This window comes from Protomyctophum parallelum (genome assembly GCF_964188405.1).
Source record: "Protomyctophum parallelum genome assembly, chromosome: 2".
Lineage (NCBI taxonomy): Eukaryota > Metazoa > Chordata > Actinopteri > Myctophiformes > Myctophidae > Protomyctophum > Protomyctophum parallelum.
This window is the reverse complement of record NC_139699.1, coordinates 55475669-55503390: the sequence shown is the minus strand read 5'-3', so window position 1 is coordinate 55503390 and position 27722 is coordinate 55475669. Positions and strand designations below refer to the sequence as shown.

General features: G+C 44.7%; 1 protein-coding gene across 1 annotated transcript in view; it reads left to right on the top strand.

The window, feature by feature from the left end:
- Positions 1-27722, top strand: part of igdcc4 (immunoglobulin superfamily, DCC subclass, member 4) — a 153630-nt gene that overhangs the window by 29148 nt on the left and 96760 nt on the right. Inside the window, exon 2 of the mRNA XM_083760046.1 lies at positions 19815-20219. Within this exon, the coding sequence (XP_083616172.1) occupies positions 19815-20219 (405 nt within the window). The remainder of the gene's footprint in view (positions 1-19814; positions 20220-27722) is intronic.

The following is a 27722-nucleotide window of genomic DNA, read 5'->3' as shown; positions in this document are numbered from 1 at the left end:
ATCGACCACATGTGTGCACCCCAGCAACGTTGGCAGGCAACCAACCAACTGCACGGCTAGAAGAGTCATTTTCTTGCTCAGTCATTACTGACCAGTTGTTGTGACAGTCTCTACCCCTACCCACACACACACACACACACACACACACGAGTACATTTACTTAACCCATTTTAGGCGGGAACCCCTTTTGGTGTTAGCATTATGCTATGCTTTAGCTATTGAAAAATAGCAGATCTACAAGCTCATGGCGCGCTACGAGCTTGTAGGTCTGCTATTTTTGAACGACTGACATAGAAACATAGCTTTTTCAGAAAACTGTCAGGATGTAGAAGACATTTTTAGAATCTGATCTCAGGTCAAAATGGGTTAAGTACTATACTTCCAGGCTTACAGACTAACAGAATATTTCTATAGTACTTTCTCCACCACTGCTCATCAGTACTCATTCACGTCAGTGCCTTCATCCAAACACAGAATGGCGTTTGTACGTGCTTCACACAGCCAGCAGTAGCAGTATAGGGACCGAGGGCCCCAAGCTGCATCAAACATGGGGGCCCCTGGGGACAACAAAGCCTGGAACGAAACTATTGAATTGGAAGGTATACCTGGTTCAATGCCCACTAGCTCCCCTGGGTTGGTGTCGAGGTGTCCTTGAGCACTAGCATGACTGAAGTCAAATCAGACAGAAGTAGTGCACGTGCTTAAATCCATATCTAGAAAATGTTTCAGATGTCAAAACTTTCTGAGACGACGGAATGGTGATGGATGATGGTGGTCACGGAAGGAGAACCTTCTGAAAGTTTCACGGGCGAAGATAATCAACTTCAAAATAAAATAAAAAAACAGTCAAAATGACCTCTCAGACATGCCGTGCCTTCCATGTTTTCCTCCGCCGTCGGTGTGTGAATGGGTGCATGCATGTGTTAATACACAAGCACTGGATAAAAACACACCTTTTATGATAGCATACGTACGCATATACCTCTTTTTCATGGTGTTGAGGGGTGATCTCGTCCATCAGGTCTGCCTGGTGACGTTGCTGCAGGGCCATACTGAGTGACAACAATGTGTTTCCCCCACAAAGCACATACAGTACTGACATACTTCATGTACTGTACGTTACAAGGACGGCAGTGCTCCGGCATACGGTACAAATAAAGACACAACGATGACATGGCTAGAGGTGCATGCCGACAGACTGGCCAAATTGGAACACAATGTCTATGTCTCCAGGCGCTGCTGCTGTCCTCGCTATCTCAATTCCATTTCACCAACGGGAGACAAATGACCGACAGTTGAATTTACTGCCACTGCCCCCCACCCCCTCACACTCACTCTCTCTCTTTGAAGTCAGACACGTTTCACATTGGCTGCATATGTGTGCAATCGCCGCATGTGTATGCGTGCTGGGATGAACACATGACGCACGAGGTCAGCGTGATGAACGATGCAGCTACTGACTGCTCAGTACTGTCCCTGTCCATCACGGCCGTCACAGAGTCCAAGACATATTCCCTCGAGGGACACTGTGCATATCCGTCCCGGGCCAAACATCAGTGTTTCTGAATGTAGTGTTGGGCAAGTCACAACTAGTTACATTACAAACATGCACGGTCGCACTGTGTGCGCGCACACACACACACACACACACACATTATTACGTTGAAATGTATTTAGACATTTACTTGTCGGCTACAAGGTGACATCTCTCAAATTGCATTGTAGCTCACTGACAAACTAGTAGGGCCTAGATAATGCCATAACAACAACGTTGGGATCATGGCATTTTTGTGCTGCCTGGCTCTAGACTGAAGCAGACGGCTCTAATTAAGTGATCTTGAACGTGCCTCCATGTTGACAAATGTGCAGTCCATGCATGTTCCCGCCTTCCTGGTCATGGACGCAAGTCTATATTATTCAACATGCAGTCAGGAGTGCTAAAAACCTGGTATAAAAGGTAGTTTCAACAGTTTTTTGACGTGTTTGACTTCTTTGATGACGGTGTCAGCAATTATGCAGCCGATTTGTCACCATTTTGAACCCCTTTTCAATGTGGTGTCTCCATTTTAGTTTGTAGATCTGTTATTTTTCAAAAACGATATTTCAATAGTTAAGTGTGTGTCTATATTTCATTCATGTGCATTGTGCATGCACAAGTTAAACGTTCTAAAATAGAAACATCAACATTTTGTTATTGGAACAGCATCATGACAATATCAGTCCAAACATCAGCTACTAAATGCTCTACGACTCGGTTCACTTCAATCAAACACATAATCTACAGCATAAGAGCTACGGAAAAGAATCGATAGTCGCTGCCCTACAAACTGGTTCAAAGCACAGCCTGGAGTGGAGAGAGGAGTACCCGTCACAGAGCGGCGAGATGGCTTGGATTAGACTTAATGTATTGTCAGTGGGTGAGTTACGGGAAGACTCAATCTTGGCAGGAGGATTCAATCATGGCCAATCAAAATGTCTGCTTTTCCGCAAAGTGATGTCTGTGCAGGCGAGGTTCCAAGTCGTAAACAACAACTGTACACCACCTATGGCTGGGTGATAGGACTTCAACTCAATTTCAAGATTATTTCAACTTTAGCTTCTTGCCGATTTCGGTCCATTAATGATTTGTTGCCATAGACGGTGATCTGGGGCCAGTGCCAACAGAATGCACGGAAAAGGCAGAGAAGGAGAGCCGTGATCCGGCCGTTTGAACCGGAAGGTATTTTAGAGCCCGGGTCGCGGACGTATTCTAGTGATAGAAACATTAATGATGAAGGCTGCATAGCCGAAACGCCTAAGCGTTCCTTTTTGGTGTTTGCCAATACAGAAATGGAAATGTGAGTACTTTGTCCACTTTGCCATCCTTCCACCCTAATGGACACAAGGACATGGCCGTTTATCCGTTGTCCTTCTCCAACCAAACCACTCTGTTAGCACACCCGAATCCAGATGCACTCATATTTACCGTTCAAATATTGTTTCTGATCAACACACGATCCAACTGCCCAGCTTGCTGTGACGTCAAAATCGTCACCACTTTCCCGTTTTCACATCACCTTCCCCAAACACTCCACCAGCACAGAGCGCCCTGCAGAGCACAGCCATCCGCGGGTCCCTCCCCCCTTCACCCCTCGCTTATTACGGTGCTGCAGTGTGACTGTGACACACACACACACACACACACACACACACACACACACAATGCAATCGCCCACTCCACAAACAAGGGAGACAGATAGGCCACGACTTCACGTGCTGCAGGTGCCGGTTTCATGAAATACATTCCCAACAGAATCCCCAAAGCTGTTGTTTTGGGGAGCGCTGGTTTCAGTTCATTCAACCTCTTGTGTGTTGGCTGGTGAGATACACCCTATATACGTAGTGACACAGATACGTATAGGCTTCACCCCGCCAACAGTATAGAGCAGGGGTTCCCAAACTGTGGTGCGCGAACACCTTCTAGGGGGTGCGTGACATGAAAAAGCTAATGGTGGTTTTATGCTGTTATTTAATAGCAGCACAAACGGCAAAATCCGGTAAACCACCTAAAAAGATGTAGGCTATAGAGCAGCTGCGGGAGTATACAGGAGCTGCATGTCTCTCAGTGCAGTGACATTCTGTGATTATTCGCCAGTAATCATATAAAAAAGTGTTGGCCGAATACAATGAGACTTGGCGCTGGGGGGGTGTGTCAGCTACTGTAGGTCAGGAGGTGACACGGGCTGCACGGCCAATAATGTTTGGGGACCGCTGGTATAGAGGGTATGCGACGGTGTGACATCATCATACCCGGAAGTTATGCAGGAACGCCTACTGAGTGGCAAAAAACTACTTTCTGGCCTTGACAGCCCATACACATCCAAACAGAAAAGTCCTTTTTGATTGCATTAAATGACTTCATGCAACATTAAATTTACTTTGTCACTCACTTTGCCACTCGATCTGCCATTCACTTTATGCATGCGCATATACCCTCTAATGCGCGCCCAGAACATGCTGACTTACAAGATCACATCGCGTCGTGGATGCGGCCACTGTTAGCTTGGCGGTCTGCTGTTCTCTGCCGTTCGTGTGTGTGTGAGTGTGAGTGTTTGTGTGAAGAGCATGCTCCTTTTATGCTTCATGGATTTAGACCTGCACTTGCATTCATTGAAAATGAATTACTAGGTGTTGTCTGAAATGTCCTTAACCCATTCTAGATGGGAACCCCTTTGGTGTTTTAACTAAGCCTTATGTTATACTTTAGCTATTGAAAAATAGCAGATCTACAAGCTCATAGCGCGCCACTGAGTGGCGCGCTACAAGCTTGTAGGTCTGCTATTTTTTTTAAATCGTGAAAATGCGGCACAAATCTTTGAATATATATTCTTTCAACGTTTTTTTTTTTATTTCGACGCCAAGCTGTCATGCAGCCCTACTGCATAGTACACAATTCTTGCCAATCAGGCAAGGGAGAAAAATAATGTGGTTATTGTTAATGAATTATTTGCACGCAAACAAATACATTTGTACTGCCTTTGGATTTTCTCTTTTGAAAGTGGTTAACATTTATTCTGTTCACCAGTGAATTGTGTTATTGTTTTTACTATTGGAACAAGGATAAACTCTAAATTCAGCTACTTTAATATTTGTCACCTAGACGCAATTTTTAATACAGGATACTTTCAGTATATTATCAGTAGTAGTCACCTCTCCTCAACAATGAGCCATATTGATAAGAACTCTCGTATAGTTATCTCTGTTCAAAACACTTCAGTCTTTCAAGAGGAACAAGGCTTCTAACCACTCAAACAAAAGCACCGCAAAGCAGACTGATTTATTCAATGATTTGATGATTTATTCAATGATTTATTGTGTGATCCCATCTACACCAAAGTTGTTATAAAACACAGTGCAGGGATCAGTGCATGGGAATACACACCATGGCCCTTGGTGTGAATAGATTTAAAGAATACAAGAACGCTCACCGCCAAAACACGCTCGTCCTCGTTGGCCTATTGCATATCACACTGGGGCTCAGGGATTCAGAATCACAGAGTTATCCCATTGATTAGTGGGGAGCTGGGAGACAGCTGGGCTCTGTTTGCCCCATATCGACCTGCGTATCAAAGCAGGTGATGAAAGATTCAGCAACTGGTGCAGAACAGTGTCAATAGGGCATGGAAAATCTATCTACTGTATCTCATCTCAGTCGGGGCAGATACCTCGTATGTCCAAAACTGTTACTTTCAGGAATCAAATTCAAAAATAGCAAAAGTAGTACTTTTGATTACTTTTTGTGATGCTCTAGTCTAGTATGATCACGTTAGTCGTAGGGTGTTCATTTACGGAGAAATAAATCACAAAAGGTGATAGAATTTCAAGATAAGAGGTTTCTACACTGACAGAAATTATATTTTGGAGAATGTTTTTGTTTCTTCGACGTGTTTTTCTTGCTATTGTTTAGACAGTTGCTAGGTTCATTGTTCAACCTCGAAATACAGAATGTTATTTAGATAGATCAGCATATGTTAGGTTCATTGTTTACTAGGTACTAGGCTTTTTTTGGCCTTTTTACTGACGAGAGTTCATGCTTACTCTGCCTATTTTGATCACACATCTGCATGTTGTTCTGGATATTGTACTAATATAACCACTTCCACACCGCACCAGTCAACCCCTCCGAGGGCCCTGATGCTAGTATACACCAAATCAAAAGCCCCCATGAACTTGTGAACGACACTTTTTGAGTTTCCTAGTATTTGGCCTTTTGCTCCTTGTTCCCTCGTGTGGGTTTTCTATTAAAATATCTTGCATTATAGCCTGCATTTGTCTGTAATTCCATTGTATCCTTGTCTCAAACCGTGACAATAAGAAGTGTTAAACAGACGGGGGTGTTCGGCAGTTGACTCGACTGTCAGGTACGAGAGTTTCCCCACTAGCCCTTGAGCATGAGAGTAATCTCAATATACTGTAGCTGTTCGATAACTGAGCCCCCCTAGCTGCACCTAGATGGAGAATTGGCACGGACCAGTGCAGAATGTTGGGAGATGTAGCTGATTTGCATGTTATTGAAGTTGTACACATCACTGTTGAACTGAAAGAAGGACTTTACAGGGTAAAGGAATTGGAACAGGCTGACACAAAACTTTAAAAATCATTTTACAAGTTAGGTATTTGTTTCAAGTAAAATATTTGTAAAATGGTCTGTCTGTCTGTCTGTCTGTCTGTCTGTCGGTCGATTGTATTTATGTTGTTTTGTCTGGTCTTCATGGAACAATAGCTACCATAATCCTCACCTCCATACTTGGCAACATTATATCCAATACCATCCCCATTCAATCATTGTTTTCTACCGAGAATCGCTGAACGGGGCCAAATATATGCGCCGATGAGGCAAACCCTGGAACAACAAACAAGAGAATCTGAAATACACATTGTTTGTTCGGAAATGGTAGAGCATGGGGGGGATCAGAGTGTACTTTGCTTAGTGTGATTCTTTTTTTTCCTCTGGGCTGCACATGTCGGTGGGTCTCTCTAGTTCATTAATGGACTGGGGTATTGTGTAACTAAAACAGCAGGGATGGGGAAACCTTAGCTGAGAGGCCACGGCAGCCATGGACTGTCACTGTCATCGCAGGCAGGGGACAGGTAAGAGAACATGCTCAGTGCTGGGTTACTCTGATCCTCTGTCTTGTTCTCTCTTTCTCTCTCTCTCTGGCTATATTGTCCACACTTGCAAAGATTTCTTTGTTCTATCCAGATTGGAATAAGATTGTTTAGATTTTTTTCAGATTTGAAATGCAATTCAAATCTTTTGGAATAGTCCCGAGTCTGGGGCGGTCTCTTGACACTGAAGCCAGCAGCTCTGCAAGTGAGGTTGTATATCTGCTATAGTCCCTTTTTTTTTAAAGATATTTTTGGGGCTTTTTTGCCTTTATTGATAGATCACAGTAGCTAGATTCCTGTCTCGTTACGCCTTCCTCTAAAATCTGATTGGTATAAATTAAGTTCAGGACACGGGAATCCATACCTGTTTTTCATTGTGCATTTCTTGGTCAAAGTTGATCCCATGCCAAAGCGACAGCCTGGCAGCGTTCTCAACAGGCCAGAAAATTAAGGCCCGGCCCTACCTGGGCCCTCATCAAACCCTGTGTACACTCAAGACCCTGCCCCCGCTGCCACCCTTAGATCTCCATATATGGAGCTCAGCTTACCTGTTCTGACATTCCATTATGTTGATCTGACCTCATCACACCCTGTACACTCAAGACACGCTCCATATATGGATCATCTGTGATGATTTCAAACTCTTTGGGTGTTTGGAACCTTGTGGGAAGTACAGGTATATGTTTCAGATTAACCCTTGTAATAAACCGTTGTGTGTCTGTGTATAGAGAGTATGCACAGGCATGATTTTCCCATCAAGACACTATCTAGACTGAGTGGCAAAACATTGAGCAGCATGGAGAGTTGGAGTTTGGAAGCGCTCGTTGGAAATCACTCAACCGTTCTGTGTACCACCTGTTTCTAAATGTCGCATAATGCTGGAGGCAGCAAAATGTTGTTATTGAAAACAAGCAACTCTGACACTTAATAAATAATCAAATGCAGGGCATTTCTTGACAAAAAGTAGCTCATAAGGTTTTGTATGGTGGATTTTTATGAAACAAAAACTTTGCAGATAGAGGATAATTCAAGCTTTTCGTACAGCTGCAATGTTGGTGAGTTTAACATTGTTTAACCGTTTCAGTTCGTAGGACGCATGAGGCCGTCATAAGGATCCCGAAATATTAGTGCCTACGACGTCTGTGGACGTCCTAGCAACGTCCCAGCGACGCGGGGTGAGATAAGAATATTCAGATTTTTTTTTTTTTTTTTTTTGGCATTTCGCTTTTCGCTTTCCGTATGCTAACGCTCAGTGCAATAATTAGCTTGTCATTGACTCCCATGTTAGCGCGGCGGAAAGAATGACTTGTATCTCCTAATCCAGGGCGCTCTCCGTGGTGATGAATGGATCGATATGCTGGCGCTTCATTTCTGCTCCTCATCCGTCTCTCCCGCAAAATATGAACGTTTTTTGGAGCGTAAAAAAATTAATTAAGATGATCGGGGATGTGAGGTCTCTTTGTAAAGTCAACTTTTTTAGGAAAGTGTTTCCGGTTCATGGCTTTCAGAGTAAAAGCGATCAGACAACTCTGGCACCCCGGAGCTTCTATTTTGATGCACTTCCGGCACTAAATGCAATCAGACAGGACTTTTCTGTTTGGATGAATGGGCTGGCAAGGCCAAAAAGTATTTTTTTGCCACTCAGTGGGCATTCCCGCATAACTTCCAGGTATGATGATGCCACGCTCATAGGCCCTCATTTATCAATTGAGTGTAAAATCTGCCACAGATTCGAGTGCAGGTTTCGTAGTACACCCATGTCGCCACGGCATTCATAAAGTGATCGCAAACAGCTGATCCTTCCTTAATTTCGGTCTGACGTTAATAAATGTGACGGCTGAAATCTATCTGGCACGCCCTATGAAATCAAGCCTCTCCCTCGTTTTTGCGACATGAACACATGCAATATGTCCTGGAAACCCTGGTTACAGGGGGAAAAAAAGGTTCTCCCGTGCCTTGCTGCCCGCCTCACCCCCCTCTCTCATACACACACACAGACGCACGCACACGCAACTTGCAAGCCCTGCCCAACTAACTGGTGTGTTGTTAAATAAATAAAGAACGAACAACTGCATGAATTAAATAAAGTTGTAGGCCTACCCAGTCTGTTTCCCTCTTACCTCGCTTGCCTTGCTGTCATGCACGCACGCACCTACATGATACATCGACATCGCCATGAATGGAATACGTTTGTAGGCAGGCCTATATTAATTTTACCCATTCGTGCGCAGTGCACGGCGAAGGCGTGAGACTGCGCACTGCTGTGATAAGTCCTGTGGGTGAGTGTCAGTGATGCCTGCATGATAGATAGGCTATCATGTCGTCAAGGCAGTCATAATCAACGTTGTAGTGATTTGATCATTGATGAACGAATCATAAACATATAGATGAAGGCTTGCCGCTTGTGTGCTGGTATGTGTTGGCGACGCACGCCACGGTCCCGTCCTCCCGACCCCCTAAAATGATTTCGCCTATAGCCTGCTACAATTGCAAATAGGCAAGCTGTATATGCTTGTCATTGTCACTTGGAAATAAAGGCGTGCAGTCCATTTATGCCTTTTGTTTTATATAATATCACTCACAGACAGTACAGTGCTATAGGCATCTGATGTCATGCCGCATGCGCTCCCAAATCATCTCACAAGTGCAACAAGGCCAGTAAAGCACTGTTAGATTAAGCACAAACTATTACATTGTAAACATGTTATATTGTATTTAATTTCGCAAAATGAATTACTTGTAAAGGTGGAAATCTCTCTTTTTCTTTTTTTTACATGTATATACATAGTTTTATATTAACATTTTAGGAGTGAAAACATAAGCTTAGATGCCTGTGACAGCGTGTCAGCAGTTCAGACAATGTTGCTCCGCTTGTGTACGACAGAAAAACAGCCGAGCTCCCGACCAGACGTCACTTTTTGTCCTACTCAAGTTCAATTTCAAGCTTTGGCGGAAATGGTAAATGCCGAAGATTTCGGTAATTTTGGCGTGCACCCATATTTTGGCGTACGCACGGTTGATAAATGAGTGCCATACATACCCTCTATTGTATCTGTAGTATGATGTGAATGATGTTTGTTTTGTGTGTTGGACCCATGAAGAATAGCCATGCTTTTGCAAGTGCTAATGGCGATCCATAATAAAGTAAAGTAAAGTAAAGTAAAAATGTATACAGCTGCAGCTGCACAGCCTGTCTTCTCTTGGGAGCCATGCAGATCTGCCTGTGGCGACCTTCCTCTATTGTGAGGATGTGTTCACTGAGTCTTCACTGTACCTATACGAAGCTTTTCTTAGTTTTGAATCAGTCACAGTGCTCAGGTATTCTGACACTCTATTCTCTATTCAGGGACAAATAGCATTCCATTTTGCTCTGGTATTGGGTTCTTTCCAATACTGCCGTTTTTCGTGGGATGCATAATTGATTTACATTTCATTGAGACACTTCAGCTCAGATTGACCATAAACATAAAGCTATTGCATTTTAGTATGGCAGTGTGGCTCTGCTCATGTGATATCAGATAATCTGTGTACCGAGACACAGGACTGATATCACATATGATATCTCCGATTATCTGTGTTCCGAGACACAGCTCTGATATCAACGACCCCCCCCAGAGCAGAGCCAATGATACAATAATTCCATGAACAAGCATAGAAAGTTAATCAACACAATTGCAAACAATCCAATAATATCCTATAACCCCTGGACTAAGAACTTCAGGGAGGAGGCTGGGGACATTTTCACACAGACGCTGAACGAGCTGATTTGACAGCTCAGGATGAATAATGAGCTGAGGCTGCTTAAGAAGGCCGCCTGAATTGCACTGTGGGAATGAGGGCGTGGATAAGATGGCTCGTAGCGAATGAGTGTGAAGGGAGATGACCTGGAGAGGCAGCTGATTTAAAGAAGCAGAATGAATTACTAAGGGGAATGAATGAGGGGAACTATAAATAATAACCTTCTGCCTTATGTGCCTCAATGAACAGTCGTTTACGCTGGATTTGTTTTGACAAGTTCTTGGTTGGTAAGTGGACTGTGGACCCCAGGCCCAGACCTCACAACGAAATCAAACTATTTCGTTTCTCTAATTGTTGTCTAATATGATGTCTAGCTTGATGTTCCTTTTGCATAGAAAGCCCCTCTTCATTCACAGCTTTGCTTCTCTCTCTCTCTCTCTCTCTCTCTCTCTCTCTCTCTCTCTCTCTCTCTCTCTCTCTCTCTCTAGTCCCTCATCATTGTTGCTCTGTCTCTCTCCCTCCATGTGCTATGAGCCACTTGGTACTGTGCCCGGTGGTCCATTCAGTGTGAGCACACACAACAGCCACCTCCTGGAGTGGACGCTGCCCCTCCCACCAGCATATCCCACTAGCACAGTAAAATAGCAAAATGGCCACTTCACAGAAGCCCCTCTTAACTGCTACCACACACTCGTGGGACCGTGACTGTATATGTGTGTGAGTGACTGTGTGTGTGCGTGTGCGTGCGTGTGTGTGTGTGTGTGTGTGTGTGTGTGTGTGTGTGAGTGTGTGAGTGACTGTGTGTGTGTGTGCGTGTGTGTGCGTGAGTGTACATTATTACTGTACTTGTGAGGTCCTTATTCAATTTCAGTAGAATTTGAGAAATAGACATAATGAGGATGCGTTTTACTGGTCCTCACAAAGATAAATGGTTAAAAATATATATTTATAATGTTACAAGCACATTGTGTGTGTGTGTGTGTGTGTGTGTGTGTGTGCGCGCTATACATTTAGGCCGTCCGTGAATATGAATGAGATTCATTCTAAAAGGAGCGAGTGTGAGTTTGAAAAGTGTAACACCTAGTCCTACTTTAGAAATGATAGTAGGTCACATGCTGCTGGCTTCAACACAATGAATACAGCTTTATACTCTACACTAGAGTTCTCAAACTCTGTCCGAACCCGACCAGGCCCGAGCCGACGTGACGTTTTCGGGCCGGGCCGGGCCTATAATGGACGTTAATCAGTAGAGGTCCATGAAAAATAATAATATATATATTGCATTTCTTTATAATAATAAAAATAATAGTTCTGTTCTGTCTGAGTATTTATCTATTATGACGATGGTGCTGACTGGCATCTCACTTTTACTCTGTGTATAGATCGAGTTCTCAAATTCTGCCCAAACCCGAACGACCCGACCTGATGTTTTAGGGCCGGCTCGGGCCTAAAATCTATGCTAATTAGTCGGGCCTGATCAGTTTAATATGGCCCAGTTATGGCTTAATTTTCAGGCTTGTTGAGAACTCTACTGTACACACACACTTATTAAGGAGACCCAGAGTTAATGACTTAATGCGTTCATAAACATCAAGATGAGGAATTTTATTTTTCACACTTGGTAACTATATAGACCGCACATTGTGAGCTTGGAGATCGGCTGTTTTTCAGCTTATCAATCTGCTACTTTTGCTATTTTTGCGATGATACAATATCACTATAATCACTCCCACTTTTCTGCCGTCTGAAGTGCCGAGCCTTTCCCCCTCTTGCCACATTCTCTTCCGATGGATGCTTGCAAGTTGCAACTGCTACTGCAGACATATCTTGGTCACTCATGTATTTATTTCTTAGATTTGTTTTTCTTGAATGTTAGGAATGCATTTTTTTGCTATAGGGTAGGTATCCTCACAAAAAAACATAAGGTAATCCTGGTCTCTAAACTGCCTGATGGAGGGGAAAGGAACTGGTTGGAATAACGTGTTCATTCCACGCGCTATACGTACAACCTGTCAGGTGAAAAGAAGCGGCTTGGACGCTCATGCATTGAAGGAAGCATGAGGTCAGTCCGTTGCTCTCCACAGGTTGGCGGAGGGAGTGTAGAGCCCAGGATTACACTAGATAATTGACAAAAATGTGTTACAAAATCGTGGCATGAAAATTAGAGGAAGAACAAGGAATGCATGTTATATTGTATTTAGTCAGATGCATTGATTCATTGATGTACACAATGGTATTTAGATTAGAATGTTTTTAAGAGATGGTTTATTGTTTGCCTGGTATCATAGTTTTCTCTACACTGTTCTCGCTCCACTCTGATTATTTTCCTCGTTTATTGACTTACTCTGCTTTAATGCCTAAATTGTACAGCATCTGAAGTGGTCTTCCATTAATGTCGGGTATAGGTAGCCTGGCTAATAAGCCAGACTCAAATCACACGTGTGCATCGTGTGGTATTTGAGTCTGGAGATGCTGTGTATGGATCTTGTTTCCTGGGGGGCGGGTTCAAACATTTTCTCTTTGACGCAATTGGTCAGAGCTACTGTCAGTCAAAGGTCTCAAGCATTGAACGTCACTGTACCAAAGCCCGCCCATATTGCATACCGTGTCCCGATTGGCCACACCAGTTCTCTGGTGTAGGAAATGGGCGTACGGTACAATTGAGCCTCTCCAGACCGTAATCCGCCGGCAGGCAATGTCTTTTTGCCAACGGCTGATTCGGTCTGGCTTATTAGCCAGGCTAGGGTATAGGTAGGATATCTACCGTTTTAATTATTTCCTCGTGCAATATCTCGCATGACCCAAGCAGGGTTTCTGTCTTGGCCCAGAGCAGTAGACGTTGGCTCACCAGGGGCGGCAGTGGCTCAGCGGTAGAGTGGCCGTTAGAGCGGCCGGAAGGGAACCATGAGGTTCCCTGTTTGATCCCGGGCTCCCCCAGAGTTAGTGTTGGAAGTGTCCTTGAGCAAGACCCCTAATTGGTCCCGACGAGCAGGTTGGTGCCTTGCATGCATGGTTTCCTCTGCCATCAGTGTGTGTGTGTGTGTGTGTGTGTGTGTGTGTGTGTGTGTGTGTGTGTGTGTGTGTGTGTGTGTGTGTGTGTGTGTGTGTGTGTGTGTGTGTGAGAGAGAATGAATGTAATGGACAATTTGTCAATCTATGTAAAGTGCTTTGGATAAAAAATAATAAAAAAAACATGGTTGGTAGCCCATGTGGGAGACCCATTAAAATCCCTGGTAAAATGCAGTGTCCCCGTTTGTGGGGACACTAGGTCGATACCCATTGGGAATGATGTCCGTTGGGAACGACGTTCGTTGGGAACAGTGTTAATTTGGAACACAACCGGTTATAGTACCTGTTGAACCGCCAGTGTACCCGTTGTACTCGTTGTATTTAGTTGTAGTCTGGTAAACGAGGCTATTGTAGTACTTGGAGGCCAGTCTATTACATCCATCTATCCATCTTCAACCGCTTATCCGTAGCCGGGTCGGTGCCGTGTCATTAGTCAGAAGGTTCATTGTTCCGAAATTACTATCCCTATCTCTAACCCTAACCTAAACCTAACCGCAAGCACGGGAGCAAACCTAAACCTAACCGCAAGCACGGGAGCAGTGCATGTTCGGACTAACGGGACTTCGGATCTATGGGCAGTTCCCGTCGGGTCGCGGGGGCAACAGCTCCACCAGAGAGCTCCGGACATTCCTCTCCAGAGCAACATTAGTAACTTCCTCCTGGGGGATCCCGAGGTGTTCCAAGGCCAGTGAATCGATGTAATGCTTCCATCTGCGCCTTGGTCTGCCCCGGGGGTCTCCTCCCAGTGGGATGTGTATCGAGGAGCTCCTTAGGGAGACGCTCGAGAGGCATCCTAACCAGATGCCCGAATCACCTAAGCTGGCTACTTTCCAGGCGAAATTGCAGCGAAATTCACGCGACTGAGTCTCTCGCGTGACTGAACTTCTCACACTATCTCTAAGGGAAATGCCAGTCGGAGAAAACTAATTTTGGCCGCTTGTATTCGCAACCTTATTCTTTCGGTCATGACCCATGCACGCACACTTCGTAGGAATGAAGATTGCTCAGTAGACAGAGAGCTTTGCCTTCTGGCTTTGTATCACACCCATGCACGCACTATATAGTGAAACCACTGAAACCACAGAATGTGGGACCCGTAAAATACGTGTCTGAATCCCAGACACGCCGATGCGGACCCCGTAGTTTTACGTGATTTGCGTCTTTTTATTGATTACTTTCAATCACTTTTGTCCCCACCCGGACAATACATCTAGCCGCCCTGCAGACCAAAACTAAATAAAAGTTATGTAAGTAATGATTTTCTGCCTCAGTCCTTTTATAGCTGTCAATAACTGGCGAACGGTAGATGGGATAAATGTAATTATTTTTTCTTATGAAAGCTGAGAGTCTGTTCTTTCATAGGGTATATAGCATGTATATGTCGCTATAGGCCTTATTTAAAATGGACCTATACAACTCTTGTTCCATGCATTATGTGTTCTCTCTCACCTTTATTGGTGGGAGGCTCAAGCTGAATTCCAAAGCCAATTACTGATGAACGGAAGATGGGATAAATGTGATTTTCATGAAAGCAGAGATTCGGTTCTTTCATTTGGTGTATAGTATGTCTAGGACTTTTTATTATTTTATATTTGCCTGTCAATGTCTGTGACCTATCTCAGCTTTATGTTCAAAAACAGCACTGTTAGACAACATATAAAGATTGTATAAGAGCAATAACTCCAGAACGGAAGATGGTAAGATTGTTATTAAAGTAGACAACTTATTTTGGGGTATGTGGTGTTATTCAAGACAACGTTTGCTGTGGGCCTTGAAAAAGTATAGTCAGAATGAATCAATACCCTTAGCATCCATAACTTCCGTTATTGAGAATCGGTCAGCATTCAGTGTGATTCAAGATTCAAGATGTTTATTTATTTATGTACGTGCATTGTGGAAAAACCTAGGTTGGGTGAAGCTCCACAACACACATATATACAAACAGTAAATAAATAACGATACTAGGTCTAAAAAGTTTTTTAAAGTTTACAAGGCCGTAATACCATACAAATGTTCATTGTTCATTTAGGCTTGTTAAGCAGTCTTACAGCCTGCATGGGGAGAAGACTGTTCTTCGGTATGCTTGGCTTTGATACTCTGGTACCTCTTCCCTGAGGGCAGCAGCATGGAAAAAAAAACATTTTGGGTGTGTGTGGGGTCCTTTATGATCCTCAGGGTCTGTCTGTCTGTCTGTCTGTCTGTCTGTCTGTCTGTCTAGACAGACTACAGACAGACAGACAGACAGACAGATTTCCTTCAGTTTGCGTAATGAGAGAGACAGAGACAGAGAGTGAGAGAGAGGTGAATTGTGTGCGTGCATGCGTGCGTATGCCTGTCTGGTAGATGAGCACACGTGCATGCTTGAGTTTGTGACACGTACAGTCTTTCAAAGCATATACCCACATCAGCAAACTCTGCTGTAGTGTGGGGTTGGAGGGGGGAGGCTCATTTAATCAAGGAAAATATCCAATCCCCCATTAATTTAATTAATCCAATGCCAGAGAGAATCTGAAGGAAAGCTGCCTGCCCGTCGTGCGTGTGTGGAGAGTGTGTTGGAGAGACAGACAGACAGACAGACAGACAGACAGACAGACAGACAGAGGAATGGAACGAGGTGAGTGCAAAAGAAAGTGAGAGGAAGGGAAGTGTAGCTTACTGCATGACAGACTGAGTGGGGATTTATCGTCCTCACACCCTTAAGAAATCACGCTGGACAAAAGAAGCTTCTCTCTTAAAAGAAAGGACTTTCCAGTGGTTTATAGGATTACATAATATAATTAGCAGTGTGTGGTTGATGCTGTTATTCAGCAGCTTTGTTCTGGTGTCTGCACTGTGAAGACTCAATTTAGACTACTTTGCTCGCTCTGCGCACAAAGCACGGTGGAGTTTTCAGCACAGCATGCATCACAGATACCAAAACACACACGCACGCACGCACGCACGCACGCACACACGCACGCACGCACGCACACACACACACACGCACGCACGCACACACACACACACACACACACACGATTCAATTCAATTCAAAGGGCTTTATGAAGTACATCCACTTCCGTGGTGCGTTTAGCTGTAGAGCTGTGTCTGTGACATTAATTTACCTACCACCAACTTGTACAAACTAAACTCAGTGTCTGTCAACTTGATTTGGGGTTTCTATAGGACAGTGGTTCTCAAAACTTTTTCATGTCAAGGACCCCCAAATTAAGAACAATAGGCTACTTACTATATAATGGTCTTTTGAATATAATTATGTAATATTATGACAAATGTAACTTATATTATGTTGTACGACATCCTTTGAAGGTTTAGGTCAGTTAATTGACTGTTAATTGATTTCATGCCATGTGGTCCCAGCAAGCCGAATGACGTCATGATACCGTTATGATGACGTCCTTTTTTTTGTTAACCCTTGGACTACCAATCCCAATTTTTTTGTTTGGGTAACAAATTGGCCTATTTTTAATTCATCATTTTCACATTAATAGAAATATCTGGTGGTTTGAACAGATGTTTTTTTATTTTTTTTCATTGCTAGTGTATTGCCCAAGGCAAGCACGGTAAGACGTTGCCATAAATTATTCATTCAATTCATAATAATACGTTTGGGAAAGTCAAATCTCCCTGCCATAGAGTTATAATATCTGCTGCGGATCGATTGAATAGTCTCACATAATACGTGACGTATTCACTATTCAATGTGCAACTTCTCAGTCTATCGTTGCCGAAAAGGCAGAGCTACAAGCTCACAACGCGATGCAACCAGGTGCGGGCTCCACCGGGCCCGTCAGCGTCGCGTCAGGGAATGTTTCCGTTTTAATCAATGAAGGGTGGCTCCACTGCCGTTGTGTTGCTGCCGTTGTGTTGCGTTGCGTGACTGCATTAAAATTGCCCCGGGTTGGCCGGTTCGTTTTTTGACGCACACAACGGAGGCACAACACGCCCGGTGGAGCCCCGGTGTGAGCTTGTAGATTGGCTATTTTTGGTGCGTGACACCGTCGTACGATGATGTATACATTACGCTTTTAAAGTGACGGTACACAATGAACAGTTCCCTCTGTATGTTAGAAAGGTACTGTATAAGGCCCTAGTAAAATGTAGTGCAGGTTGTAGGTTGGTTAAAATAAAGAGAAGATTATTAAAATAGAATAAGATAAAAATATATATTCTGTTTCTGTGTGTGTGTGTGTGTGTGTGTGTGTGTGTGTGTGTGTGAGGGGGGGGGGGTGTCAGAAACAAACCTACTGTGACTGTCAAATGCACCAAGTGTCAAATGTGTCTTCAGTGTTTGGGTGATTAACTGAAATGGATTATTATTTTGAGACTTATTTTGAGTCCTGCTTAGTACAAGTAAAAAACACTTTAGTAAAACTTTTGATAATAAAATACTTTGAAACATAGTTTTTTTTGTCCAGCTCATGAATGTAGCCTGTGATAGTGTGATTAGTGAGTAACAAGTAAGAAGGAAACAAAAACAATCTTAACCCATGGTGCATGAATGCCCCACCACTATTGTGTCGGGTGGGTCCATCGTAGATCTACGATGAACCCACCCGACACAATAGTGGTGGTCCCCAGGCTGCTGCTAGTCAGAATGGTGGTCCCTGGATCAAAACCAGTTGAAAACCCCTGCTCTAGCTCAGTGGTTCCCAAACTGTGGTGCGTGCACCCCTTGTGGTGCGCGCACGCCTTCTAGGGGGTGCGCTTCACGAAAAGGGTGTCACGGGCCAGGCCAGCCCGTGCCCTATATAGACACAATGGTTGAAAGAGTTTAAAATGTTTATTTGTATTTATTGATACTGAAGTTGCATTGGTACTGTATGCTTGTCACCTGCCTCTCCTCTCCTCTGCAGTACTGGCACTCCTCTCTAGATTGGAGGGTGCCAAGTACTGTAGAGGAGGAGGGGGGGGGGGGGGGGATTGTTCCTGTGTGTATTATGTTTGGTCTTTATGTTAGGCCCTGTGAATGAATTGGGCCTTTGAAATATGTTTGAGTGTATATTCCTCTAAAGCATAGTAGTGTGGAAGATTACTCGTAGGCCTTAGTTGGCCGTGTGGTCGAGTCAATTGATTGCCACTTGCTGATTAGGGGATGGTTTGCCCCACCTGTATAAAAGCAGGATTGCTGCAGGTGGAGGCAGTTCAGTATTACCTGAGGCTAGGAGAGACATCAAGGAGAGCTGCAAGCCAGGACCTCATTGAAGGATAAATAGCCTGTAACAGTCTCTCAAGATCTGTTGTTTTCTTAAAGTTTAGACAGCAGGTGTATTTTGTTTCCTATTTTTGGAATGATATTTTGGCCAGTATTTTTTATAACTTGTTGTATTGTCACTGCACTTTGGAGGTAAATAAAATGCCTGAAATATACTTGTGGACCTGTCTACTCCCTGGAACCTCCGGCCAACGGCCAGCATTATCACAAAGGGTCATGGCGATGCTATGGGTATTTTTTAAATATATCAACATAATTATGCCAATATATGGCAAGTAATGCAGAATATAGCCTATGCTGCATATATAAGCCATATTCAGGTTCATATATGTGCATGTGGATAAATAGGAAATGTATGTCCCTATATACTAGCTTATGCAATTTATATTTCCATGTGGGGGGGGGGGGGGTGCGTTACCTATAGTTAACATGGCCAAAAAGGTTGGGGAAACGAACCGCTGCTCTCTAAATTAGTTGATATTATAGCATCACAGTCAGTTTAACAGGTTTAACCCTAATTGATATTGATTTGGCTATTTTTAATCGCTGATCTACAAGCTCACAGTGCTTCATGGATCATGGTGTATTGCGTTGTGAGCTTGTAGAACTGCTATTTTGGCGGGGGGGGGGGGGGTGGATCTTGAAAGAATGTGATTTTGCAATGACACAAAATCCTTTCAGTTGGTGGTCCTGCTGGTCCACAGCCAAATACATACAGTATCAGTTTGACGGGTCAGACTTGACAATGTTTGAGACTGGCCTACTGCATATCAATGTGTGCGCCCTTGAATTTCAAATGGTCTGGCACTTTTCATGCAGAGCTTGTTAATTTATGCAAAAAATAAAAAATGAAATAAAAATAAACTCAAATCAAAAGTTAGAATATAGGGAGATGAGAGGTTTCTGCCACGTTCACTTCAGGGGAAAAGGCACGCTCAACTCAGACAGTCTTTAAGGGTCCAGGCGTGTGCTGGGTGCGGATTCAAAGAGAACGTATATTATATAAGAGAATAAAATCCACGCTCTTGTCCTGGTTTGACTGCTGCTATGCTGCTGATCCTCAGCATTATTATACAAGACTCTTACACTACTACTGAGAGTGCGGATTTTTATACTTTTCTGAAACGTCTCATCTTCTTTTCAGAGAAACCCGTGTCGGTGGAGCTGAGCTGCGGCGCGGGGCCCGTCCACGCCGTGCTGGAGCCCGGGACCCCGCTGCTGCTGGAGTGCAACCTGGGGGCCACGGACACCCCCTTCAACGTCACCTGGCTGCAGGACGGCCGGCCCCTCCTCCTGCCCCCCCCGGACGACGGCGGCGGCGACGACGACGACATCAACGACAACAACGGCGGGGCGGAGACTAGGCACCGCTTCCTCCAGCACCAGCCCAACGGGTCGCTCCTCCTGGTGCCGACGCCCACCTTCCGGGAGGAGGAGGAGGAGGGGGACGGCGGCGGCGGCGGCGGCAGCGTGGAGGGAGCGTATAGCTGCGTGAGCGCCAGCGCCCTGGGGGCTCTGACCAGTCGGACAGTCAACGTGCTCCTGGCCAGTAAGTTTGTCCCGCCGTGTCAAAAAATGCTTTTTTTTGGGATCGGTGCCAACCGCCTCCGTTAAGTGACTTTGTGTGTCTGTCTCCATGCGTGTGTGCGCACATACGTACGTACGTACGTACGTACACGTCTCCGTACGTGCATGTGCATACGTACGTGTGTACGTATGTACGTACACGTCTCCATGTATGTATGTATGTATGTAGGCCTATGTCTGTTTGAGTACGGCATTACCGCTGGGTGACCTAAAGCCTAAAGGGCTACAGTACAGCTGTTTGCGCTTCACACTGACCACTGTAACTATAACAATAGCACAATACAGTAGAGAGTACAGTACACACACACGCACGCACGCGCGCGCGCAGCCTGCACCGCTCAGTTCACATGGGTGTGATGTTTTTTTTTCCTAGGGGGCTTATTATGGAAACAGTGGTGGAAGAAGTATACTCAGATTAATTACTTTAGGCACTTAGTTGCCTTTTGGGAGGACGGTGGCTGTTGGAGGGAGGACGAGAGACCATGCTGGATTCCTCTTCCGACTGTATGTACAGTACAGTACAGTACACTACACTACAGTACAGTACAGTACAGTACAGTACAGTACAGTACAGTACAGTACAGACATGTGACTCATTGTGAAACAAGACACAGGTTGGTGCCTTGTATGGTTTCCTCCACCGTCGCTGTGAGTATGTGTATGTGAATGGATATATAACACACACACACACACACACACACACATGCACGCATACACTCCAGATAAAAGGCATTATATATAAATGCACCATTCAACGTTTAAGTGATCCATTTATTCTGAACAAGGATGTCAACGGCACACAGCCACCCGTGTCAGCAGTTGAACAGCGGTGGCGTACTCAGACTTTTAATGATTGTAGGTAGATTGAAAGTAGCGGCCGCGGGGGCAACTGTGGCACAGTTGGTAGTGCTGTCGCCTCACAGCTAGAAGGTCCTGGGTTCGATTCCCGCTCGGGGCGCTGTGGGTGCTGGCGGCGTGTTTCCTCCTCCGCGTCATCAGTGCCCATACCCGAAGGCGGGGTTGGCGAAAGGGCCTTTCTGTGTGGAGTTTGCATGTTCTCCCTGTGTCCCCTAGGGTAGGTACCCTCACAAAAACATGCAGCAATCCTGGTCTCTAAACTGCCTTCCCCTGGCCAGCCGGGGCGCCTGATGGAGGGGAAAGGAACTGGTCGGAATAACATTCCTTCCACGTGCTACGTCCAACCAGGGAAACTCCCCCCTGTCAAGTGTAAAGGAGCAACTTGGACACTCAGGCATGAAGGAAGCATGAGTTCAAGTCTGTTGCTCTCCCCTTGTCCCCCATATATGGGGACTAGGTTGGTGGAGGGTGTGTAGAGCCCAGGATCACATTAGATAATTGACACAGGGGTGAAAAATGGCATGGGTTACAAAATCGTGGGATAAAAATTATATTTATTTTATTTTATATTTTATATTTGTCTCCACCAGGCCGAAGGCATGTGGGGAGAGTATGTTTTGCACTCCGTCCGTCCGCGTGTGTGTGTGTCCGTGTGTCCGTGTGTCCGTGAACAGCTAATCTCGGCCACCGTTAACCCGGTCGATGCCATATTTTGCACACACACTCCCTGGATGCCAACCATGAACCTCTGCCCCAAACTTTCCAGAACGGCCTGTTATAGCGCCACCAGGAGGCCGCTTTGTGCAAAACAAGTTTTTCCATGCCATATTTTGCACACACACTCCCTGGATGCCAACCATGAACCTCTGCCCCAAACTTTTCAGAACGGCCTGTTATAGCGCCACCAGGAGGCCGCTTTGTGCAAAACAAGTTTTTGCACAGTACACCTACAGATTTTGTCCAAACATCACGCAAATTGGTACACAGTCTCTCTAGAGCCATTCAACGAAACGGGTCTTTCAGATTTATCAGACTCCATCCTGATTGGTTAAGATTGGCTTCCAAAGTTCACAGGAGTGCTCAGTTTCAAACAAAATGCTGCAAATCATGAACACATCGCGTGATTTCCGTGAAATTGTGCACCCACATTCCCACTAGGCCGAGGACGAAATGCCACATGAACAATTTCAACTCAGCCTCAAGGTGGCGCTATAACTGGCCGAAAAGTGTTTTTACCTCTAACTGCACGGATCTGTGGATAACCTGGTGGAGACCTGTGCCCGGAAGGGCACTTTTTCTATTTTATTTTATTAAAAAAAAGTAGCGACCACAGTATACAAAGTCCTGTATTAAAGATGTTACTTGAGTACAAGTACATTATAAAGTACATTATAAATACTACATTTTCAGAATCGGTTTCATTGGATATGAGTGATTCAGATTTGTATATACTCACTGTAGGCCTACACAAAATCTCTTGCAAAATCTTTTGCGAAAATAGCAGATCTTCTCAGAGTACAATAGATAGAGCTTGAATGGTTAATGTTTGTTTAGTAATAATTATAGGCTCAGGAATGTGACAAAAAAACAACATTTCTGTGAATACATACATGGACATGTATTGAATGAATACATGTTAATACATGGGCTTCATGAGGTGTGTAAATTGATAGAAATAATTCATTAATTTGGGTGAACTACTCCTTTAAGTCAGTCCATGCACCGTGAGGCCACTTCATCAAAGGGCCACTTCGCCCCTTTTGCAACCAGATATTGATATTTATGACACAAGAAACACTATCCTGTTGTTTTTATGTGTGTAATACCGTATGTGTTTTTTTTATGTTTTAGTCATTAGCCATGTTCATGACCAAAATTTGTCTTGAAAATGTTGTCTCACTTCCTTCCTGGACTACAAGTCCAGCCTCCTCTAATGGAGGCTTAGCCCCCCTAAGCCCCTTAAACCCAATTGATTGACTTCTATCTAACTATAAATGCGCCACGTCTCTCTCTCTCTGTGTGTGTGTGTGTGTGTGTGTGTGTGTGTGTGTGTGTGTGTGTGTGTGTGTGTGTGTGTGTGTGTGGTTGGTTGTAATCCACATAGCTCGAGAACCATTTGCCCCACCGACTTTTGACACACGCGTTCCACACCACTGCACCACAGGGAGTGCAGTGCCCGGCCTTGAGTCGGTGGCATGCACCGATGTCCAGAAAGACCACAAAAGGCTCTGGTCAGGCTCTGCCAGTGGACCTAATGAGCCCAAGTCCCCCCGCCTCAGCCAATTGATTGCCATGGCAACCCCACACCTGCATGCCAATTGATTACTTAACCATTCCACTTTTAACAGTCAGTTTGCTTCAGACACAGGCAGAAAGGCAGATAGAGATCTCCATATTCAGTATGGGCACAAAAGGGACACAGGCAGATAGTTAAAAATGGGTGCTAAGACAACGGGTATTATAAGGTTCCCAAGTTGCATCCTTGCCATGTAGGCCGGTGGCCAACGGGCACGTACAGGTCTATGTAAACCAATATTCATTAGCCCCCGCTCTAAATAGCCAGCCCCCCCGGCATAGAGCGTCGCAGCCCCTTTTCAGAACTACGAGGGCACCAGAAGAGAATTTCCCATTCATTTTTTCCATAGACGTTTCAAAAAGATGTGCTACTGTAGTTGGTGCCTTGCATGGTTTCCGCTGCCATCGGTGTATGAATGTGTGTGTGAATGGGTGAATGTAATGCACAATCTCTGTAAAGCGCCTTGGATAAAGGCACTATATAAATGCACCATTTACCCTCTATTCGTCATTTCAATCCAAGGCACAGACTGCCATTGGCGACATATCGTAAATATGTCTCTGCTTTCTGTTTCGAGACAGAGTTTTTGGTTGAAAACAAGCTAAATTCAAATGCCAATAACTAAAGAATGGAGTATTGCGGTGACACACATTTTTCCCCCGATGAGGGTGGATAATTTTGTCTTTCTTTTGGGATGTTTGGTGTTTGCATATAGTCATGGAGAGAAATGTTCTGTGGGTCTTGAAAGATTATAGTAAAAAAACGCAAACAAAATTGCTGGCAGTTTTGGCAGACTATACTGGCAGTAAGAAGGCTACCGGTATATGTACATTCAGAATCATAACTAAGGTGCACATAATACAATAAAACAATACAATGCATAAGGCATGGGGTTCCGTAGACCCCTTGAGGACGCCTGTGTACAGAATATGCTTAGTTTACGTTTTGGAGAGGAGGCTGCTCACTTGAGCCTTTCTGTGTGTAATAACCGGGTCATGTACCTGATGAGAGACGTCTATGTTTATCCCATTCTGACCTGAGATCAGATTCATACGAGGTTTCCGCCGGACACACACTGGTCTGATGAACCCATTCTGACCTGAGATCAGATTCTAGAAATGTCAGTCGCTCTTCGATTTTTCAAAAATAGCAGACCTACAAGCTCGTAGCGCGCCACTCGGTGGCGCGCTATGAGCTTGTAGATCTGCTATTTTTCAATAGCTAAAGCATAACATGATGCCGACACCAAAATGGGTGCCCGTTCAGAATGGGTTATGTTATTTCAGCTATGCTCCTCTGCCCATAAAATGCGCTGTGTGGACACGGCTCCAATGAAAGAGTCCTGTAGAACAGGCCAGCTGTTTGCTGTAACTCTGAAACGGCATGCACAAGAACTCAGGAACTCTTCTTAGACAGTATATATATATATATATTGAAATGTTATTTCCTTAGAGGATAGCCCCTTGAGATGTATCATCTCGTTTTAGAGGGGGTCCTCGGGCACAACACAATGAATACAGTACATAGACAAAACAATACATTAAACATGTCGACACAGAACAAAACATAGATGCTCTCCAAATCACTCAAACACTACATCAAGACAGTGTATCGCAGAGTTGACAAAAACGGTAATAAACAGCTCAAATTTGGGAAACGTTGAAAAAACGTCTTCATAATGCTAATGATCAATGCCTCTGTGGAGGTTCAGATCAATTGCTCAACCCAATGAGGGAGAGCTCCAGTCTGAATGCAGAGCATCACCTAAATGCAGAGCAGCTCAAATGGAAATGGAAATAAGGTAGATTTCTCATGGGGGGCAGACAGGGGAGGGGGATTGTACCCAAACACGTACACGCACACGTCTGTGGTGAAAAGTAATGAAGTGCATTTACTCATTGTAGGCTACTTGAGTAAAATATGTATGTATGTCTACTGTAAAATATATATTATTTACTCTTGTTTTTTTTCTTGTTTTTTTCGCCTTTATTTTATATTTGATATAGAGGGACAGACAGTAGGCTGACAGGAAATGGGGGAGAGAGATGGGGGGAGTGACATGCTGTAAAGGCCGTCGGGATCTGGAGTCGAACCCGCGGCACACTGCCAGACTCGGGCTACCGGCCAAGATGCCTGGACCGCTGAGCCACGGCCCAGGCCATTACTTCCTCTTTTTTATATATATATACGTGACGATTTGCACTGCGTCTCGAGGCTTGCCGATCTGCCGATCCTGTGGGACGATGTAGTGTGTTCAAGTAGAGTGTTAATTTACAGGAAATAAATAAATAATGGTCAAAGAATTATGGAAATAGGAGGTTCCTGCCGCGGTCTGCGACGATATTTCGTGGTATCGGTAGCTTCTTCCAGCACTCTGTGGCACAAATAGACGCACGTGCACACAGTGCAGTGCACGCTGCGTGGCATTCCCCTAGGGGATTTCCTTGCATGGCTGGAGATGGAGTTGGTTCTGGGCTGGCTCAGACAGGGGACTTATTGTCTGCAGTATGTTAGTGTCCTGGGAACAGGTAGACTATTAAGCAACGTTGTGCTATAGACGCACACAGAAGAGGAGGAGGAGAGAGAGAGAGAGAGAGAGAGAGAGAGAGAGAGAGAGAGAGAGAGAGAGAGGGAGAGGGGGAGAGGGGGAGAGGGAAAAGAGAGGGAGAGGTGGTGGATAGAGGAGGAAGAGAGGGACATAAAGAAGGGCCACAAGGAGGTGGGGAGAAAGGAGGTGGAGAGGAAGGGGAGGCAAAGAGAGAGGAGCAAGAGGAGGTAGAGACGCGTTAATCTATTTTGCGTCAGAGCATAGACATGGTAACGCTCGCCTGCCTCTAATTGGCCTGTCTTGACTGTCCTCCGAGATGTGAGGTTACTCCGTTGTGATAAATAATACATTCAGTGTCGCTCCAGACACAAGGCGAAATGCGCGCGCACCCCAGCACGGCCGATATATTACCGTTTCTGACGAAAGATAAACAACATCGCCAGCTGTAAGACTACAATGTGCTTTCGGTTTCGTCTCTGTGAAGCATGTGACACACACGGAAGCGGGGCTCATATACAGTTGACATGTGAATGATGGCTCTGAGGTACCTAGACATGACCACTATATAGATGGCGGCTCTCAAAGTGCTATTAGAGTAACTATTTGTGTTGATTTATTTTGTTTAGTTTGCATCATATTTGCTTTGCCAATGCAAACTTATTGTTTTCTCATGCCAATAAAGCCCCGTGGAACTGAAATTGAATTGAGATGAGGAGGAGAGAGAGAGAGAGAGAGACAGAAGGAAGGAAGGAAAGCGGGACAGAGGAGAAAGAAGGAAGCCGAAAAGGAAAGGAAGGCGAAAGAGAGAAAGCAGCCTCGTGTCTCCAAGGAAGCCTCTTTGTGTCTCTGCGGGTCTTCATTCAGTCATTAGCTTTGTGTAAAGCGAGACGGTATCCTCGCTGGACGTCCCCTTCTTTTGTCAGCTGTCGCATGCCTATTTATGAGGATGGCTTCTTCAGGGGACATGGGGACAATCGAGGAGGGACGGGGGATTCGGGGACTCGGGGAGGGAGGGAGGAGGGAAGGGTGGGGGCGGGGAGAGGGACCATAGGGTTCAAGGAAGTTTGAGGCGAGGAGGATGGTGAAGGGAACAACCCATAGAGACTATTAACTATGTCCTTCAGACGTGCGTGAGATGCGAGCGTGCGTGTGTGTGTGTGTGTGTGTGTGTGTGTGTGTGTTTGTGTGTGTGTGTGTGTGTGTGTGTGTGTGTGTGTGTGGTTGTGTGTGTGCGCATGTGCGTGCACGTTTGTGTGAAGGTCTTTATATATTATGCATATACTGTTAATGTCCATATCTGTTCTATCTACAGAATCATGGAATTTTCTTTCTTTAAAACCATTCATCCATGAATCGAAGTCCACTTAAAATACACTAAGCAATATTATGTCAACATTTTTACAACTTATTTTTTTATTTTTTTATTATTCAGACAGCCAGCAATGAGTAAAACAATCCCCAAAAATGTTAGTCTCTGTGACACATCTAGGGGCCACAATCTGCATTCAAAGATGTTCCTAGAAGCTTTGTCATTGGTCGAAAAAACCCCGGTCGGGGGGGGGGGGGGGGGGGTCCCTGGAACAACATATTTTCAGATGTGGGATCCGCGGCCAAATACAGATCATTCTGGGGGTCCTTGACATGAAATCGGTTGAGAACCACTGACATAGAAACATAGGTCCTGATTCATCAACGTTTCCACTGATATAATGACGTGACGCTAGCGGAAAGGCATTTACGTGGATTTCCCACATTATTTTGGA